At 54.6% G+C, this 17,874-nt stretch overlaps 2 protein-coding genes across 9 annotated transcripts in view; both read left to right on the top strand.

Annotated features, from left to right (window-relative positions):
* Positions 1-9: 9 nt before the first annotated feature.
* P3H4 (prolyl 3-hydroxylase family member 4 (inactive)) lies at positions 10-6,754 on the top strand. 3 transcript variants are annotated; one of them, XM_027974521.2, is made up of 8 exons: positions 10-542; positions 674-826; positions 959-1,130; positions 2,072-2,200; positions 3,022-3,167; positions 4,003-4,086; positions 5,897-6,041; positions 6,343-6,754. In XM_027974521.2, exons 1-8 carry the CDS (start codon positions 66-68, stop codon positions 6,363-6,365), a joined length of 1,329 nt encoding a protein of 442 aa, XP_027830322.1. In that variant the 5' UTR covers positions 10-65; the 3' UTR covers positions 6,366-6,754. The 3 variants fall into 3 exon arrangements, with proteins under 3 accessions (XP_027830322.1, XP_027830323.1, XP_060251593.1); XM_027974522.2 differs by lacking the exon at positions 5,897-6,041; XM_060395610.1 differs by having other exon boundaries at positions 4,003-6,754.
* An 803-nt stretch (positions 6,755-7,557) lies between these two features.
* JUP (junction plakoglobin) overlaps positions 7,558-17,874 on the top strand; it is a 36,152-nt gene continuing 25,835 nt past the window's right edge. For 3 of the 6 annotated variants that reach the window (XM_027974516.2, XM_027974517.2, XM_042255950.1), the window contains exon 1: positions 17,518-17,641. Coding sequence is in view for 2 of the 6 variants with exons in the window: in XM_060395606.1 (XP_060251589.1) it covers positions 7,564-7,747 (184 nt within the window). In the remaining 4 variants the exon portion in view is untranslated. Of the gene's footprint in view, positions 7,748-14,166; positions 14,185-17,517; positions 17,642-17,874 lie in introns of those variants that run through there. The other 3 variants (XM_060395606.1, XM_060395605.1, XM_060395608.1) reach the window with 2 other exon arrangements.

Genomic DNA, 17,874 nt, shown 5'->3' with positions numbered 1-17,874 from the left:
CCTGCCAGCCAGCGGGACCCGGACGCCTGCTCGCGGCGGGGAGAGCCGGCCGGCGCGGAGCGGGCATGGCTCGGGCGGCGTGGGGGCTGCTGTGGCTGCTGCTGGGCAGCGCCGGGGCGCAGTACGAGAAGTACAGCTTTCGGGGCTTCCCGCCGGAGGACCTGATGCCCCTGGCCGCGGCCTACGGGCACGCGCTGGAGCAGTACGAGGGCGAGAGCTGGCGCGAGAGCGCGCGCTACCTCGAGGCGGCGCTGCGGCTGCACCGGCTGCTGCGGGACAGCGAGGCCTTCTGCCACGCCAACTGCAGCGGCCCCGCGCCGCCCGCCGCCGCGCCCCCGGGCCCCGCGCCCCTCGGGCCCGACGGCGGCGAAGAGTGGGCCCGCGAGCTACGACTCTTCGGCCACGTCCTGGAGCGCGCCGCCTGCCTACGGCGCTGCAAGCGTTCCCTGCCCGCCTTCCAGGTGCCCTATCCGCCGCGCCAGCTGCTGCGCGACTTCCAGAGCCGCCTGCCCTACCAGTACCTGCACTATGCTCAGTTCAAGGTGCGCGCCGGCTGCCCGGTCGGGTCGCGAAGAGCGCGGCTCTCTACTCAGCAGCCCGACCGCCGATCCCTCGCGCGCGCTCCGGGTGGCGGACTCCGGCTCTGCTGACCCGCTCCGTCCCCACCCTGCAGGCTAACCGGCTGGAGAAGGCGGTGGCCGCGGCCTACACCTTCCTCCAGAGGAACCCGAAGCATGAGCTCACCGCCAAGTATCTCAGCTACTATCGCGGACTACTGGACGCCGCCGACGAGCCTCTCACAGACTTGGAGGCCCAGCCATACGAGGTGGGATGTCGGGCGTAGGACCCGCCCCGACGTAACTCCATAAGTCCCGAGTTGCGTCCCGGTATAGCGCCGGTGGAGAAGGGGGAGGTGTTCGAATCCCCTTGACCCTCCTGCGTGTCCCCCTCCCTCCAGGCGGTGTTCCTCCGGGCTGTGAAGCTCTACAACAGCGGAGATTTCCGCGGGAGCACCGAGGACATGGAGCGGGCCCTGGCTGAGTACCTGGCTGTCTTTGCCCGGTGTCTGGCTGGCTGCGAGGGGGCCCACGAGCAGGTGGATTTCAAGGACTTCTACCCAGCCATAGCAGGTACATTCCACCCAGACCCCAGTGGGCATCCCTCACACCCACAGGGCCCAGAACTGCTAAGGCCCCTTGACACAAATATTCATTCCACACGCATTTCTAGAGGCCTCCTAAGTGCTTTGGGCTTCTTCCCTAGTGACTCAGACGGTAAGGAATCTGCCTGCAAAGCAGGAGACCTAGGTTCGATCCCTGGGTTGGGAAGATCTCCTGGAGGAGAAACTGGCAACCCACCTCAGTATTGCCAGGAGAATTCCATGGACAGAGGAGCCTGGAGAGTTTCAGTCCATGGGGTTACAAAAAGTCAGACACAACTGAGTGACTAACACTTTCTTAAGTGCTTGGGAGGCAGACAGGCATAAGTTGTTATCCGGACCTCAGAGCCTTCAGTTGGCTGACAGAGGCTAACAGATCACCTGCCACCCTGGGTGAAGGAGACACAGTGGAGAGTGTCCAAGGTGCCAGGCATGGGTGTAGCGAGGAGTGACTTCCCAAAAGGATCAGGAGAGGCTGGGTCCATGGACCTTCAGAGGGTGATGTAGGTGCAAAGGTGCTGAGGTGGGAATCAGCTCAGCAGGTGTGTGCAGAAAGCAGTTTGGGGCCAGAAACACAGCTGGTCTGGGGATGGCTAAAGGCGGAGTCCATCAGCAGGGGCAGAAAAGACTGTCCTGAGCGTCTATATTTGGGCTTTAGTCCACCTCCACACCTCCCCTGCCATTCTTCCAGAGAGCCCTGGCTTCCTGTGGCTTTAGGGTGGCAGGTCAGCTGTGGGGGTGGTAAGTCAGTCCAGTCCACAGTAGTCTTCCCCAGCATATCTTGTCACTTTACTGTCTTGTGACATCAGCAGACAGATCTGGGGTTGGAGGTCATCTCTGTCATCCCTGTCTGCAGGCTGGAGCTGTTCTGCACACCGACTCCTCACTGCTGCCTTCCCCCTTCCCCGCAAGATCTCTTTGCAGAATCCCTGCAGTGTAAGGTGGACTGTGAAGCCAACTTGACCCCCAATGTGGGCGGCTACTTCGTGGAGAAGTTCGTGGCCACCATGTATCACTACCTGCAGTTTGCCTACTACAAGTGTGAGCCTCCCGGTGGGCTTGGGGCAAGGGGGAGCACTGCACTAGGGGCGAAACCGAGTCAGATCTGAGGATCCCTGGCGATGGGAGGGTAGTGGGGGCAGGTGAGAAGCTGAGAGCAGCCTCTGGGGAGAATTCGAGGGCCTCTTAGGTGAAGGACGAGATAGTCGACCACTGCACAGTACTTGACAGTTTACAGAGCCCTGCTGGACCCTCTCACAAACTACCAGTAGCTGATGTTATTGGACCCATTTTTCAGATGAGGAAGCCAAGGCTCACAGAGGGCAGGGGGCCATGAGTCAGTCACCTGGCTAATAAAAAGTAGCACCAGGCCTTAAGGCTCTCCTCACTTGAGGGAGATTTTAGCTGGGGCTAAGAGATGAGTTTGGCATCAACTCAGAGATGCCAAAATTCAGACAGGCTGGAGTTGGAGAGGAAGAGCTGAAGAACAAGGGGCCAGGAGACCCTTTGGGGTCCAGTTGGCAAAGAGACTGAAGGCTGGGACAGCAGCCTCTGATTCCCCAGTGCCTTCATTCTCCAGCTGTGTGAACTTGACCAGTTTACCTAACCTCTCTGTGCCTTGGATTTGTTGTCTATAATATGAGGATGACAATAACAGTGAGGCTTAAGTGAGTTACACAGGGCAACGGGTAATTGCTCAATACACTCTAGTTTGTGTTGTTATTGAGTAGGGTATTCTGGGAGGCAGCTGGGGGTCCAGGGGCACTGGACTAAATTGGGAGCTGGGGATGGGTTAGGTGAGGGTTATCTCTGAAGAAGGGGGACGTGCCAGGGGCCACTCCTCACTCTTGTTCTGCCTGCAGTGAACGACGTGCGCCAGGCCGCCCGCAGCGCCGCCAGCTACATGCTCTTCGACCCGGAAGACAATGTCATGCAGCAGAACCTGGTGTATTACCGCTTCCACAGGGCCCGCTGGGGCCTGGAGGAGGAGGACTTCCAGCCCCGGGAGGTGGGCATCGCCAAGACGTTCTCAGAACCTGTGATTTGATTTTTTAAAATTCCTGGCTTCGTCCAATGGCAGGATGAGAAATAAAAAGAAAGAATTTGGGTTATGGTTGGAGTCTTAGATTCAGACCCACCAACTGTGTGGTCCTGAGAACACTACTGATCTTTTTTTAAAATTTATTTACCTATTTATTTGGCTGCACCAAGTCTTGCTTGTGGAATGTGGGCTCTTTAGTTGTGGCATATGAACTCTTAGTTGTGGCATGTGGGATCTAGTTCCCTGACCAGGGATCAAACCCCGGGCCCCCTGTATGGGAAGCATGGAGTCTTAGCTACTGGACCACCAAGGAAGTCCCCCATTACCGACCTTTTCTGAATCGGTTGCCTCACCTGCAAAATGGGGGTGGTCCAGCCTACCTCTTCAGCACAGCACCTGGGATGTGGGAGGTTAAAAGTATCTGTGTGTCCCTGCCTGTTTCCTACCCATCCTCCCACCCTCACTGCTCGCCTTTACCCTTCTTCCCCAGGGACCTCCTAACCTGAACCACCTGATGAAACCCTTTGGGAGTCTGGGCACGACTGGCAAAAAAACCTCTCGGTTTCCTTGTCAGTGGCAAACATTGCTAATCGATTGAGGCACTCTTTCTCACTGAGCCCTCGGCATCCTTCTTAACCCAGCATCAAGCAACTGCGGTTTTTTGATCAGCATGTAAACTGACACCCATTTCCTGCTCCTGGAGCTGGAAAAGGACCAGAGGACTCAGAGTCTAGGAGCTCTGGCTCCTCCACTATCTGGCAGCAGGAGGCCTGGCTCACCTGTTTTTCTTCCCTCCTCCCAGGAGGCCAGACTCTACCACAACCAGACAGCTGAGCTTCGAGAGCTGCTAGACTTCGCGCACATGTACCTGCAGTCAGATGATGAGGTACGGGGGCCTTTGCCCTACAGGCCTGGTGGGCCGCTGTGCCAGAGCTGTTGTGAGGCAGGGGCATTTTACCTGTGCCTTGCTTGCACCTGCCCTCCTCTCCCTGCTCTGGGTTCCCATGCCCCACTTCTTTACACGTCTGAATCTCGCTTCTCCTGGACCCAGGTCTGGTGGTGCCTCCTCCAGGAAGCGCTCGCTACATGTCCTGGCTCTGTCTTCTGGGTTTGCCGTGCTCATTATGACCCTCCATGCCTCCCTGGACCAGAGTTATTTGCAGCCCTCATCCATCTCACTCCGCCCCTTTCTCCAGCCAGTCTCCTAGAGAACTGTGCTCCAGGACAGTTCAGTTCAGTTCAGTTCAGTCGCTCAGTTGTGTCTGACTCTGCGATCCCATGAACCACAGCACACCAGGCCTCCCTGTCCATCACCAACTCCCAGAGTTTACTCAAACTATGTCCATTGAGTCAGTGATGCCATCTAACCATCTCATCCTCTGTCATCCCCTTCTCCTCTTGCTTTCAATCTTTCCCAACATCAGGGTCTTTTCAAATGAGTCAGCTCTTCACATCAGGTGGCCAAAATATTGGAGTTTCAGCTTCAACATCAGTCCTTCCAATGAACACCCAGGACTGATTTCCTTTAGCATGGACTAGTTGGATCTCCTTGCAGTACAAGGGACTCTCAAGAGTCTTCTCCAACACCACAGTTCAAAATCATCAATTCTTCTGCACTCAGCTTTCCTTATAGTCCAACTCTCACGTCCATACATGACCAGTGGAAAAACCATAGCTTTGACTAGCTTATTCCCAGTCCTCCCACAGCACCTGGCACACAGCTGGCTCTCAGAAACTGAATCTGAATGAACCGCTGAATGAATGAATGAACACAGTGCACCAGGAAGGAAAGACCCCCAGTGTGTTATCACGTTGATTCTAAATGAGGGTTTGAGAGTCTGAATTCTGAGGCATTGCTGCCCAGTACTTATTCATCTATCCTCTCCACTGTTCACGTACCCATGCCCCCCACCCCTCGTCAAACAGGGGGCTGGGTCTGCACTGTGAGTCCCCAGGCTTTGGTGCTCACCAGACTTGGCTCCACCACATCCCAGCTGGGCAGCCTCCAGGCCAGGCTTAAGTAACCCTCAAACTTCCATTTCTTCATCCACTGAATGGGGAGAATAATGCCCATCTCACACTGCTATGGTGAGAATTTAAATGAGATCCAGGATGTAAAGCACTTGGTGTACAGCTGGCACATGGTAGATCCTCAGGGGGTGGTAGCTATTTTGATTACTGTTATTTATTGTCTGCTGTTTGCCAGACTTTGTGACTGGAGCTGAAAGGCACAGCCCCTTACCTAAGCAGCTCACAGGCAGTGTAGTGCAATGAGAGAGGTCAGCCTGGGGCCCTGGATGCTCGGGGCACTCCTGACCCAGCATCAGCATCAGGGGCCACATCCTGGCGCTGATGCCTGGTGTTGGGGGGATAAACAAGAGCACAGGGGAGTAAAGGCATTCCTGGCTGCAAAACAGCCTGAGCGGACAGTAAAAGGGGCTGTGGAGAGGGAGATGCTTCCACCAACCCTGAAGCTCTGCTGGTGGAGCCCATGCATCAGTTCAGGGAGGGGGCAGCTTGGGATCAGGACTTTGGGAGAAACCCTCAAGTCATTCCTGTGTGACATCTTGAGTGAGGCTGGGAAGGGGGGGTTTGGGACTGAGATGGGATGGGAGAGCCCCTTGGCCAGGAAGGGAGCCGATATGGGTTTGTGCCTGTTGTGACCTGGTTTCTCCACCCATCCTGGGCTGCTCTAGATGGAGTTGGAGGAGACAGAACCACCCATGGAGCCTGAGAAGCCCCCATCTGATGCTGAGTTTGAAGGGGAGGGCGACTATGAGGAGAGCATCTATGCTGACTGGTGGCAGGAGCCAGATGCCAAGGGCGACGAGGCTGAGGCTGGTCAGTGACTAGTCCTGGTGGACGGGTGGTACAGCCTGGGCTGGAGGTGAGGGACAGAAGGCTCTGAGCACTGGACTGCAGAGGATGCTGGTACTCCTTCTTTGGGGACTTCCAGCCTGTTAGCAACCCTTGTCCCACCTGGTCGAGGGGTAGGGGAGTATCCTTCCTGAAGCAGGAGCCAGCTGAGACCTGTTCCTCAGGACCCTCGCTCCTGCCTGCACCACCTGTCCCCAGGACAGCACCCAGATGCCTGTTGACAATGGGAAAGCTAACCCCAATGCTCTCTCCTTTCATTTTTCAGAGCCAGAACCTGAATTACCATGAGAAGAGGCCCCCCTGCACCCCTCAAGAGCTTGGGAAGCATGGGTCCAACAAGAACTATTTATTAAACATGTAAAATGGACAGAGCTGACCAGGCCCCATCCTGTCCCACCTGTGAGCACTGCTCCCCAGACCCCTCCTGCCTCCTCTCTGGGTCTCTGGACCACAGGATGGTGGTATTGCAGCTGCTGAAGGCCTGCCCTCCTCCCAGTGTCCTCCCCACCCAGTGGGGACAGTCTCCTGGAGAAGATTCCAGCTCTCCTGAGTTGAGTCTCAGCCTGAACTGCACACACAGCAAGGGGGCAACTGGCATCATGAAGAGCACTGGACCAGGAGTCCCGTGGTTGGCACACTGGCAGTGGGTGCTCAATAAACATTTCTTGTTGAATGAATCACAGAATTAGGGTCCAGATTTCTTTGGGTGGAGTGGTAACGGTGCAGGTCTTTCCTCCCCGCTCTGCACCCATCTCACCTCATCAATAAATATGGAGACCGGTGAGGGGCCATAATTTGGCCTCTATGGACCCTGGGTGTTTGTGACTGCCAGGAGCATCAGCCTGCGACTGTAATCTGCCGCTAGGGGGCGTAAGGATGAAGTTCTGCGTGAGTCCTGGGAAGTTGACGGTTTCAGATATCTGAGGTGGGATTTTGGTATTTTCCTAGTTCATCACTTCCCTCAGGAAGTATGGGGAAGGGGCCAAGGACATTTGCCTCCGGTTTTTACTTACCAAGCTTTTGCTGACCCAAATTCCTTAGAGCTAGAGCAAGCATGCGCTGTCCTGCCCTCTCTGCTCACGCCGAAGGGAACTTGCCCTCTCAGTGGCCAGAGGAGCCCTAGGAACATGGCTTGACAACATGAGACTTCGTGGTGGCTGCCAGACCGTGTTGCCCAATCTTGCTTTGACTGGGAGTGGGGGGTGGGGGGTAGAGGGTGGGCAGAGAATCTGGAGGTGCCTACTACCCAGCCCTATGCGTCACCAGTGTCTCCACTCATCCACGTTTCCACGTTCCAGAGCAGGTACGTGGGGGCAAAAGGGGGTCTCTCTGGGGAAGGACCCTAGGCTGGGGCCAGCTAGGTGACACTGGGCCCCACTGCCCACATGTCTCCCAGCGGCAGGGCGGTGGAGGAGCTTTCTCCTCCTACTGGAGGGTGGAGCTGAAGCTGGTAAGCCCGGTTCTCGGCCTCCACACCCCTGCCCAGATGTGCCAGGTGACCTGGCCGGGGCTCCTGCCCATCTCGGTACCCAGGAGGATTCCCTGCCCCACTGCATGCCCTTCCCCTGGGCCTTTGGTGAAGATGAGGGTAGGAAGGCCAGAGTCTGAGTCTGGAGCTCGGGCGGGGTCAAAGCTGGAGGCGCCGGTGATCTCACTCTTCCCTCCCATAGGTGAGTCTGCAGTGGCAGCGTCTCCAGAGAGCTCCCAGGTGCCAGGGAGGCCCCGCCCCACCCCACCCTCTCAAGCTGCTGTGTTGTCAGCTTCCACCGAGACCCCGCCCCCTGTTTCTGGGAGGGGCTGGCCCAGCGGAGGGTGGGGAGCTGGGACGAGCTGGAGCGTGCCTGCAGTGACTACTAGCTCTGGAATCCGGAGGGCTGGGTGTGAGTCTGAAAGTGCCTGTGTGGCTACAGCGAGAAGCTCTGTGTCCTTGTGTGTTGTGTTAGTGTGAGCGTGTGCCTGTATGCACGTGTCTGTGTTTCCGTGGCAGCTTGAGAGCAGGCGCGGAGCGGGGAGTCGGGGGGCGACTGAAGGGGTTTGCGCATGCGTCCCCGAAGGTGCGCGCATTCGCGACTGTGGTTCGAGAGGGTTTGCTCGCCCCTTCATCACGTATTTGTTGAGCACCTACTGTATGCTGGATTCGCCGTAGGTGCTAAGCATATATAATAGTGGGCAAAGCCAGCCAAGCACCCTGCCTTCGTGAAGCTTGCATCCTTTCGGGGAGACAGGTAATAAACAATAAATGTTATACAAATGAGTTATCTGGCTAAGATAAATGAGATGGAAAAATAGAGCGGGGTGAGAGGATCAGGGGAACTGGGAGGGGGGAAGGGGCAATGCAGTTTAAAAAGTGTGTTGATGTGTGTGTCCGTGTGCATCGAAGGGTGGCCTCTGAGGATGAGGGGCTGTGTGTGTGTGTGTCCGCTCATAGCAGAAAGGCGCGCCTCTCGAAGCATTCACCCCCATCCCTGCGTTAGCCCAGGCCCTGCCCTTCCAGGGGGCCTTACTCAGCTTCTCCATCCCAGGCAGCCACCAGCCCCTCCCACCTCTCTCTGATGCCAGCGTCTCCCCATTGCCCAGCCAGCTTCCCAAACCGGTGAGACCGAGTTCCAGTGAGTCCTAGCGTGGGCCCTCTGGGGCCCTGCAGTTCATTCTTCCAACCCCACCCAGCCCAGACGCCCTCGCCCTTGCCTCCTCCACGTCTCTATCTCCCTCAGCCCTCTCCTTACCCGGCCCCCAACTCCCCAGGCGGGCACCTCAGCCGTCCTACCAAGTGTAGCATAATGGCTATAAGGTTAGAGACGCGGCCAAAAGGGCAGTGGGGATGACGACCTCACACAATAGGGCCAGACTCAGATGCCACGGAAGTGTCCTGGACCCGGAAAGCCCCCATCCTGAAGAGAGAATTACTGCTGCAATGTATCAAATATCTACTGTGTGCCTGGCTCTTGGCAGGTTCTTTACAGCCTCAGAACAGTCTTGCAGGGGCTTCCCTGGTGGTTCAGTGGTAAAGAATCCGGCTGCGAGTCACAGGTTCAATTCCTGGTCCAGGAAGATCTTATGTGCCACAGAACAACCAAGTCTCTGTGCCAAAACTACTGAGCCTGTGCCCTAGAGCTGGTGCTCCGAAACAAGGGAAGCCAACACAGTGAGAAGGCCGAGCACTGCAGTGAAGGGTAGCGCACTGCAACTAGAGAAAGCCCACACAGCGATGGAGATGCAGAACATACAAAAAAAAAGTCTTTTTTTTTTCTTTTTTTTTTCCCCCCCCCCCCCCCCCCAAAAAGTCTTGCAACATAGATAGCAATTCCCTTCTGCCATAGGCGAGGCCAAAGAGTGGGAAGCAACCTGCCCAAGATTCCCGTGGGAGAGGGGTGACTGAGCTGGGTTTGAAACTTTTCTCCCTAAATCCATGTTGCTCAGAGAAGGGAGCTAGAGAAGGAACGCTCTGGTCTCTCTATCCCTTTAGGCTGTCAGCTGAGGGAGGCAGAGAGTTCCAGAAGGGAGAGAGGGAAGGAGAGAGGGGTAGGGAGGAAGGGAGGAAGGGGAGGAAGTAGACCAACCAGCCTCACTCTTGGGTCTGATTCCATAGCTGGGTCCCACCTCCCATGGTCAGCTCCCTGCTGCTGCTGCTAAGTCACTTCAGTCGTGTTCGACTCTGTGCGACCCCATAGACGGCAGCCTACCAGGCTCCCCCGTCCCTGGGCTTCTCTAGGCAAGAACACTGGAATGGGTTGCCATTTCCTTCTCCAATGCATGAAAGTGAAAAGTGAAGTCACTCAATCGTGTCCAGCACTTCACGACCCCATGGACTGCAGCCTACCTAGCCTACCCATGAGATTTTCCAGGCAAGAGTACTGGAGTGGGGTACCATCGCCTTCTCCAATGGTCAGCTCCCTAGATTGGACCAAATGTTAGTGGGCCTGGGATCATCACACAGACTTGCTGGGATCACTTAGAGTGTGTGTGTGCTCAGTCCCTCAGGCATGTCCAACTCTGTGACCCCCTGGACTGCAGCCTATGCTCCTCTATCCCTGGGATTTTCCAATCAAGAATATTGGAGTGGGTTGCCATTTCCTCCTCCAGGAGAGCTTCCTGACCCAGGGATCAAACCTGCAGGCAGATTCTTTACCACTGGTGCTATCCAGGGAAGCTCCGGGTTATTTAGACCAGTCTCTTTTTGAATCTGGAGAAATGATGGCCAGGGTCAGTGGGGGTGGGGAGGGGGAGTCCCATGGGATCCCCCCAAATTCTTGTAAATTCCAATGGAAAAAATTCCCTGCTTAGGTTTGAGAAATAGCTCTTGAAGTCTCGCCCTAGTGTTCCTTTTCTCTGGGAGAGTAGGGTTTCCCTGGGGACAAAGAATGACGGGTCCAAGCCCCGCGCAGCTTCCCCACTCAGGGGCCTTCATGGCTCCAGCAGATGGCCCCTATTTCCTGGATGGAGGAAACTGAGGCCCAGGGAGACTAGATTGGGCTCCCAGGACTGCATAATCAAACTCCAAGATGGCTTGGGGATTAGGAATATAAACAGTGGACACATCACCCCATAATCACTACCTGCTTGGGTCCCAGCTGGCGCCGGGGAACCTGGATAGCATCTCATTTGACCCCCAAACAGCCTTTGGGGTGGGAGCACCACTCATGCCCATGACTCAGGTGGAGAAACTGAGGTAAGAGGAGGACATAGCTTGCTTACCCCTTCCTGCCATGTAGACCTGATCCTCTGTATCTGCAGAACTCACTGTGGTAGGTCCTTTGGTGAAGAAGAGGCCAGGAGAACTTGACATCTTCTGTTTTGAGTCATTTTTTCAGCCCTCCTTTAACAAGAGTGCTATGTTATAGTCCTGGAGCAGGATAAGTGGTGACCATTAAAAATTCCTTCCTTTTGTTTTGAGCATTTGACTAAATCCTGGTGGCTTTCCTATAGGAAGAGGCTAAGGAGTGAAAGTGAAAGTGAAGTCACTCAGTTGTGTCCAACTCTTTCCAACCCCATGGATTGTAGCCTACCAGGCTCCTCCATCCATGGGATTTCCCAGGCAAGAGTACTGGAGTGGGTTGCCCTTTCCTTCTCCAGGGGATCTTCCCAACCCAGGGATCGAACTCAGGTCTCCTGCAGGCAGATGCTTTACCATCTGAGCCACCAGGGAAGAAGTGAGGTTCAGTCAGTCTAGCTGAGGGGAGTCTGGTCTCCTTCCCTGGCCCCAGGTGGATGTGGGGGCCAGGGGGCTTTTTGGAGGCTTCACAGCCATGAAGGACATCTCATTAAAATTTTTTGTTATCTCCAAATGAGGTTGTGTACACAGAGACAGAAATCAAGTCAGGAAATGCTTATCACATAACTTTAACCTTTTGAGTTTCCCTGGTGGCTCAGATGGTAAAGAATCTGCCTACAGTGCAGGTAGATCCGGGTTTGATCCCTTGGTCGGGAAGATCCCCTGGAGAAGGGAGTGGATACCCGCTCCAGTATTCTTGCCTGGAGAATTCCGTGAACAGAGGAGCCTGGCAAGCTACAGTCCATGGAGTTGCATAGAATCTGACACAACTGAGCGACTAACACTTTCCAGTTTTCTTTTTAGACATAATTATTTTGATAACCCATTTTTTTGGTAATACCTTGAAATCCTCAAAAATGGAAATGTCCCTGGCCTTGGTGCTCTTCTCCTGCCCCTAAAACATACTCTGGGTGGAGCTGGCTTCTCAGGCACCATCATCAACCGCAGGGTCCAGGGTTCACCCACCCCCACTCTCCCTGCCCTTCCCCCTCACCGCTTCCAGGTTCTGTGCAGGAGTCATAAATTATCCATGAGCTGTAAGTTGCATGCTTCTTCAACTGGAGGCTGAAGTGCTGATGAAATATTCAAGGATCTCAACTCTCAAATTCCCTGGTGGCTGCTGGATGGGACTAGGGCAGCTGGCATTAATGTACCAGGCTGGGGGCCTCCAAACCTTGGCTCTAGTTCCCAGCGAGGTGGAGTCCAGGGCTGGGAGACTGGGAAGGCCAGAGGGCTGGAGGAGGTTGGGGAAGGGTCTCTCTGCATAATCTGCATAATCGATGGCTGTGGGTTGTGGAGTCACCTGCTTAGAGGGTTTAGGGGAAGTGAGGGAGGTTACTGATTTAGACCCCTGAGGAGGGTCAGCCAGCCCTGGGCCGCCCCATTCCTCCCCCAGGGTGTCTCTCTAATCCCAAGGTTTGCCTCAAGTCCTCCTTCTCCCCCAGGACTCTTAACAGGTAGGGGAGAAACTCCTGCTGTGTGTGTGTGTGTGTGTGTGTGTGTGTTCACACACACGCATGCGTGTAGGCAGGGGAGGGGTGGCCTCTGCGTGGGAAGGGCACCTGTCAGGGCAGGCATCCCTCCTGGCTTGTTGAGCGAGGGAGGGGCAGGCAGGCTGGCAGGGCGGGTGGGGCCCCAGCTGTGTCAGCCTGTGCTGGAGTCACCCAGGCCAGGAGCAGGAAGTGGGGTGACTCAGCGGCAAGGCCTCGCCCCCTCCCTTCCCCCACTCAGGACGGGGAGGGGGTTGCTCAGAGACCCAGGGAGACTCAGCTCCAGAATAGAATCCTGATGCTTGAGGCCCACCTTGTTGGGCTCCTGAAGACCTTGGGACATTGAGGGTAGGTAAGGGCTTCCTTTGTAGCTCAGACGGTAAAGAAGCTGCCTGCAATGCAGGAAACCGGTTCGATTCCTGGGTGAGCAAGATCCCCTGGAGAAAGAAATGGTAATCCACTCCAGTATTCTTGCTTGGAGAATCCCATGGACAGAGGAGCCTGAGGGCTATAGTCAGACACGACTGAGCTACTAAACAACCACCAAGGGATGGAGGGAGAAGAAAGACATTCTCTGGAGAGGCCCTGACCTCCTCTAGTCTCTCCGTTCACCACCCCGGGCCCCTGGTATCTCGCCCTGCCTTTTCTATTTCTGGGCCATCCTATCTCTGTTTTCTTGTCTCCCTGTTTTCCCTTTGCATTCCATCCCCGCCCACACGCCTTGCCGAGAAGTGTGGCGGGAGCTACCTCTGTAATTTAAGAGCCCTCTCCTGGCGCTGGGCACACACCCACTGGACCAGGCTGTGGGCAGGCTCTGGCCTCCAGGCGCCTCAAGGACAAAGGGCAGCAAAAATGACAGGAGCACCCCGCCCTCACCTCTGGGGCCTTGCACCATCCGGCCCTACTGCCCCTCCTGGCGAGGCTTGGGCCACTCCAGCCAGAAGCATTTGGGAGGCTCTTCTGTAGCCCCTGCCCTTTCCCCAAACCTGACGGGGTCACCCTGAGCAAGTCCCCTCACCCAACACCAGCAGACAGGGGGCAGCAGCGCACACGGATCTAAGTAAGGTTCAAGGCAAGCGAACTCTTCAAAGATATACCAGCAAGGACCTCCTGTATAGCACAGGGAACTCTGCTCAATATTCTGTGATAACTTAGAAAAGAATCGGAAGAAGAATGAATATAGGTATATGTATAACTGAATCACTTTGCTGAAACAAACACAACACTGTAAATCAACTCTAATCCAATTAAAATTAAAAACAAACAAACATGGGTATGTGAAAATGCTTAGAGAAAATGCTGGAAATAGGAACAATATATGAACAGTGATTATTTTACTATGATGGAAATATAGCTGATTCTTTTTCTTTTTTTTTTTAAAATACTTAACAGGTATTGTTTTGTAATAAGGAGAAGAATAAGTGTTCTTTTGTTTAAAAAAAAAAAAAAGGTACACTTTGCCAAGTATACCTCCACCCTGACCTGAAAGCTGGGATGTAATTGAGACCTCTGACGCTTTCTCAGAACACGGCAGCCTGTGGAAAACTCCTTCCTGGCCCCCAGCCCCTGGGCCATCTCCCCTCTCCTTCACACTCCTGGCTCCTGCCACACCACCAAGGGCCTCCAGCACGTGGGTGTAGGCAACTCAGCTTGCACGTCCCCTCTGTGTGCACCCCTTTCCCATTGGTGCCCCTTTGTCTTCCCTTGGCCTAAGCACACACCGTGCACGGTGCTGCTGTCCGAACAGAAGGAAGAGCCCAAGCAAGAGACCCACAGGCCCAGAAGAGGGTCAGTGCTGGACAAATACCTGGAGTGCGGTCTCTAAAGGGAGAAGCGTGAACTCCGTGTAAGTTCGTTCCCTTGGCCCTGTGCGGAGGGCGCAACCCCAGAAGGACCAGGCCCAGGGTCGAGGCCCTTCCCTAGGCCTACAGATGGCTCTGCCCAGTGGCCTGGGACTCCAGTCTGCCACTGGGAGTGACTTTTACTTCTCTGTGCTCCTTTTCCACTGCTGGGAAGAGCTGCTGGGTGGTGGAAAGGGAGTCATCAGCCTGAAGGTTAGTGTCCCATCTGTTCACCTGGTCTCCGTCTGTGAAGGCGGCCATCCTTGAGAGTGCTGGTGTGGCTGGGGTTCATGTGTCTTAATCTGTACCTGGGAGTATATGTCCCTGAGATGTGAGCATGGAAGCTTGTGTGTGTGTGTAACATGGTGTGTAGATCTAAGTGTCTTGCCTGCCTCTGTCTGGGGAAGGGGCCCCACAGAGAAAGGGCTGATTGTGAACAGACAGAGATTCTTGCACCTCCTTATATGGCCCAGAGGCCTCCTGGGGGTTGAGAGGAAGTGAGATGGTCACCTTCCTCCAGGAAAGCATTTCCCGATCCCCCGCCAACTCCCCTCATGGGATCCCTCTTTGGCAGTAACTCCTGTCTCTGGGGCAACTTGGGAGGGGCCACTTGATGCCCTTTCTTTCTTTACTCTGAGGTCCCAGAAATCTCCAAGTTAAATTAACCATATGTGTTCTTGGTGGCTCAAGGACTCTGCTTCCACTGAGCCCCGGGTGAGAGAAATGAGTTTAAATTGCAGGGACATGAACAGAAGCTAGATACCAGAAGGAATTAACCAGTGTTGGAATAAGGACACAAGGGTATTCATATAAGGGAGGCTGGAGAATAGCCTTTCCTGGAGATTTGTCAGAGAAATCCGTGCCTTTAAGGGCTTGGAGGTAGGGGACTGGGTAGGATGGTCTTGTGGTCTTGCCTTCAGGTTCAAGTTCCAGAAGGGACTTGACCACAGGGACTCTCATCCCTTATGCCTAGGCACCTCTCTGTTCCGTAAGACCAAATTCTCCTCACAGACAGTTGAATGTAGTAAATATTATTTTCTGATTCTTTTCTGTATCCCACAGATGAATCCTCAGTGTCAAACAGCCAGTAGTAGGTGCTTAATAAACGCACAGAAACCCACTGGATATGGGAGTCAAAGCTGCTAGCTCAGTCTTTCCTGCTGCTTGTGGTAATGCCTCCACCCAGTCCCAGCCTGAGCTTTGGGGCCAGCTTGTTGCAGCATGTTCCAGGCTGATATGCAGGGAGAATTCTGCATGGGACACACACACAGAGGCTTTATTCTGAAGCCTTATTTCTGCTTCTCCACCCCACTCAGGCTCCTCCACCCCTCTGCATTCAGCGAACCCTACCCTGCCTACATGCTGAAGTCAAGAGAAAGGAAAGGGTTAAGCCAGGCTTAGGTCTGGGAAGTGTGCGTGTGCATGTGCGTGTGCGTGTGTGTTTGTGTGTTGCCTTTGTGTGGGGTGTGGGAAGTGGGCAGGGAAAGATGGCAGGTAGGAGAAGAAGGAAGTGAAACCCTGGTGGGGGTAGCAGCCTAGAATTGGGAGCTCTTTTTCTCCCAAGCTGGGGGCCAGCTGCTGGATGGCTTGGCAGGGTGGCAAGCAGGTGGGTGGGGCAGGGGGAAGGTAGACAGGAAGATGCTGAGGTAAGCTGGAAAAAGGGGAGTAAGGGAAACAGCAGACAGGGCAGTGGCCCAGACATGTGGATGGTAACTGGCTGGGATGTTGATGTCTCCTTGGCCCATTCCAGGAAGACTTCTTTGATGGCACAAACCTCAGAAGTGGGACTGGTTTGCCACGACTCCTTTCTCTGGTGGGGAAAATGGTCAAGGATGCCTCTAAGATACCTTCATCCAGCCCATCCTGTGTGCTAGCTTTGGGCATGTAAAGGTTTTTTGAGGGGAGACCCTTTCCTGAACGATCTCCTCTCCGGCACTGACACAGAGTTGTTAACATGACCTATTTACACTTGGCCCTCTGGAAGTCCTTTGAGAGTTGGGGTCATTTTGATTTGCCATGTCACCACAGTCTAACCCAGTGTCTAGCACACAGTTGGTTCTCAATAGTTGTGTTAACAAAGCATTCATTTTATCAACCACAGAAAGGAAAGACCCTTGTCTTCTCAATGTGCTCATTGGAAAGTTCTTTCCAATAACTAACCCAGACTCTTCCACCACTGAGGGGCCTGCTGCTTCATTTCTTTATGCCAGTACAGATCTCTTTTAGATCTGCTGCCTGACTTCTTCCAAACCCACCACTTCCTTCTCTTCATCACAAATCATTGCTGTTCTGTCTCTCCCCAAAATATTTGCTTCCGCTTTTTCCTCAGCCCCTCCTCTCTGCTTGACATTTTATGGCTATGCTATTATTCCACCAGGAGAACGTGTGGTTTGGTGGGCCTTGAAATTAGAAGAGAAATGGGTTCTTGTTTAGAATGTGCCATTTTCTAGTTTTGTCATCTTTCTGAAGCAGTTTCCTCATCTTTGAAATGGTCATTTTGTTGCCCTAACAAATTTTCAGAATTGTCATGAAAATTAAATATATATGTAATTAATTTAATCCTAAGATTTAGCAGTTGTCCAAGTGATTTCACAAACTTACTTTCACTCCCATGAGAGAGAGGTGATGTACCCATTTTACAGATGTGGAGAAACAGGGTGAAAGACAAGTAATTTGCTTAAGATCATCTAGCTACTAAGTCGCAGAAGTCAAATCCAGGCTCTCTAATTCTGAATCTCATAAGCACACCGTCTTTGGAGAAAAAAATCCTAACCCAGAAAAAAGCCTATGAAATGCTATATTAATATGTTATTACCACTTTGTGGCAAGGGTGAATAAGCTCAAAGAAGCATCATGCCTGACGCTGAGTTGGCTGGCCAGTGAAGGCGTCTGTCCTTTCCCATGGCGCACCCTGACTCACCTGTTGGACAGGTAGGGGGAAGGGGAGAGTAATCAGCCTTACCTGCTCGGAGGTAGGGTGGGGCAAGACACACCCCATCCCTCCCATTGGTTCTTTCCTTAGTCTTACTGACAGTTCCTTGCCCAATCAGGAGGAAGTAACCTTCAATCTGCCAATAGGTGCGGAGTTAGGCTGGAACCTCAAGTTGGAGACCGTCCCTAGGGCCGAGTGGCAGTCCCTGAGGCCAATGGTCAGCGGAATAAACAGAGGCGGCGGTGAAAGGGGACTGGACGCGAGACTCCACCCCCTCGATGGGACAGTCTGGCGAGGCAGCCAGTGAGCCCACATCGGCGGGTGGGCGTCTCCCTTAGGGGCGGAGCTACGAGGGGCGAGAGGCGTGGCTTGGCTGTCAGGTCCCTTCGCCTTTTGTTCGGTTACTGAGTTGCTGCCTTGGCCAGAGTCTGGAGCAGCCGCCGCCCGAGCGCGCAGATCTCAGTTCGCAGCCCGCGCCGGCTCCCATCCCGGCCCGACCCCTACCCAGCCCGGCCAGACTCCAAACGCAGGTGCGGACGATCGGGGGGGAGGTATAGCTGGGGCGCGGGAAGGGTAGAGAGAGGCCGAAAGGCCGATCCCTGTCGTCTATGGGCAGGTAAGAGCCGGAGCCAGGGAGCGCCACCCTGCACTGGCGGCAGGGGGCGCGCTGGGGTCCTGGGCGCTGCTACCAAGCGGGCGCGAGGTTCGGGCGGAGCGCTACTGGGGGCTCTGGGAGAGGGCGCGGAGGGGTCAGGGCAGGTGC

The sequence above is a fragment of the Ovis aries genome, chromosome 11 (assembly GCF_016772045.2).
Source record: "Ovis aries strain OAR_USU_Benz2616 breed Rambouillet chromosome 11, ARS-UI_Ramb_v3.0, whole genome shotgun sequence".
Lineage (NCBI taxonomy): Eukaryota > Metazoa > Chordata > Mammalia > Artiodactyla > Bovidae > Ovis > Ovis aries.
The sequence above is the reverse complement of the archived record's forward strand: the minus strand, read 5'-3'. Positions and strand labels throughout refer to the sequence as shown.

Excerpts from the sequence above, each read along its gene's own strand:
- P3H4 (XM_060395610.1), top strand. The coding sequence starts at position 66 with ATGGCTCGGGCGGCGTGGGGGCTGCTGTGGCTGCTGCTGGGCAGCGCC. Across the intron at positions 1,131-2,071 it reads CTTCTACCCAGCCATAGCAG|ATCTCTTTGCAGAATCCCTG; the intron begins GTACATTCCACC and ends CTTCCCCGCAAG. Across the intron at positions 2,201-3,021 it reads GCAGTTTGCCTACTACAAGT|TGAACGACGTGCGCCAGGCC; the intron begins GTGAGCCTCCCG and ends TTCTGCCTGCAG.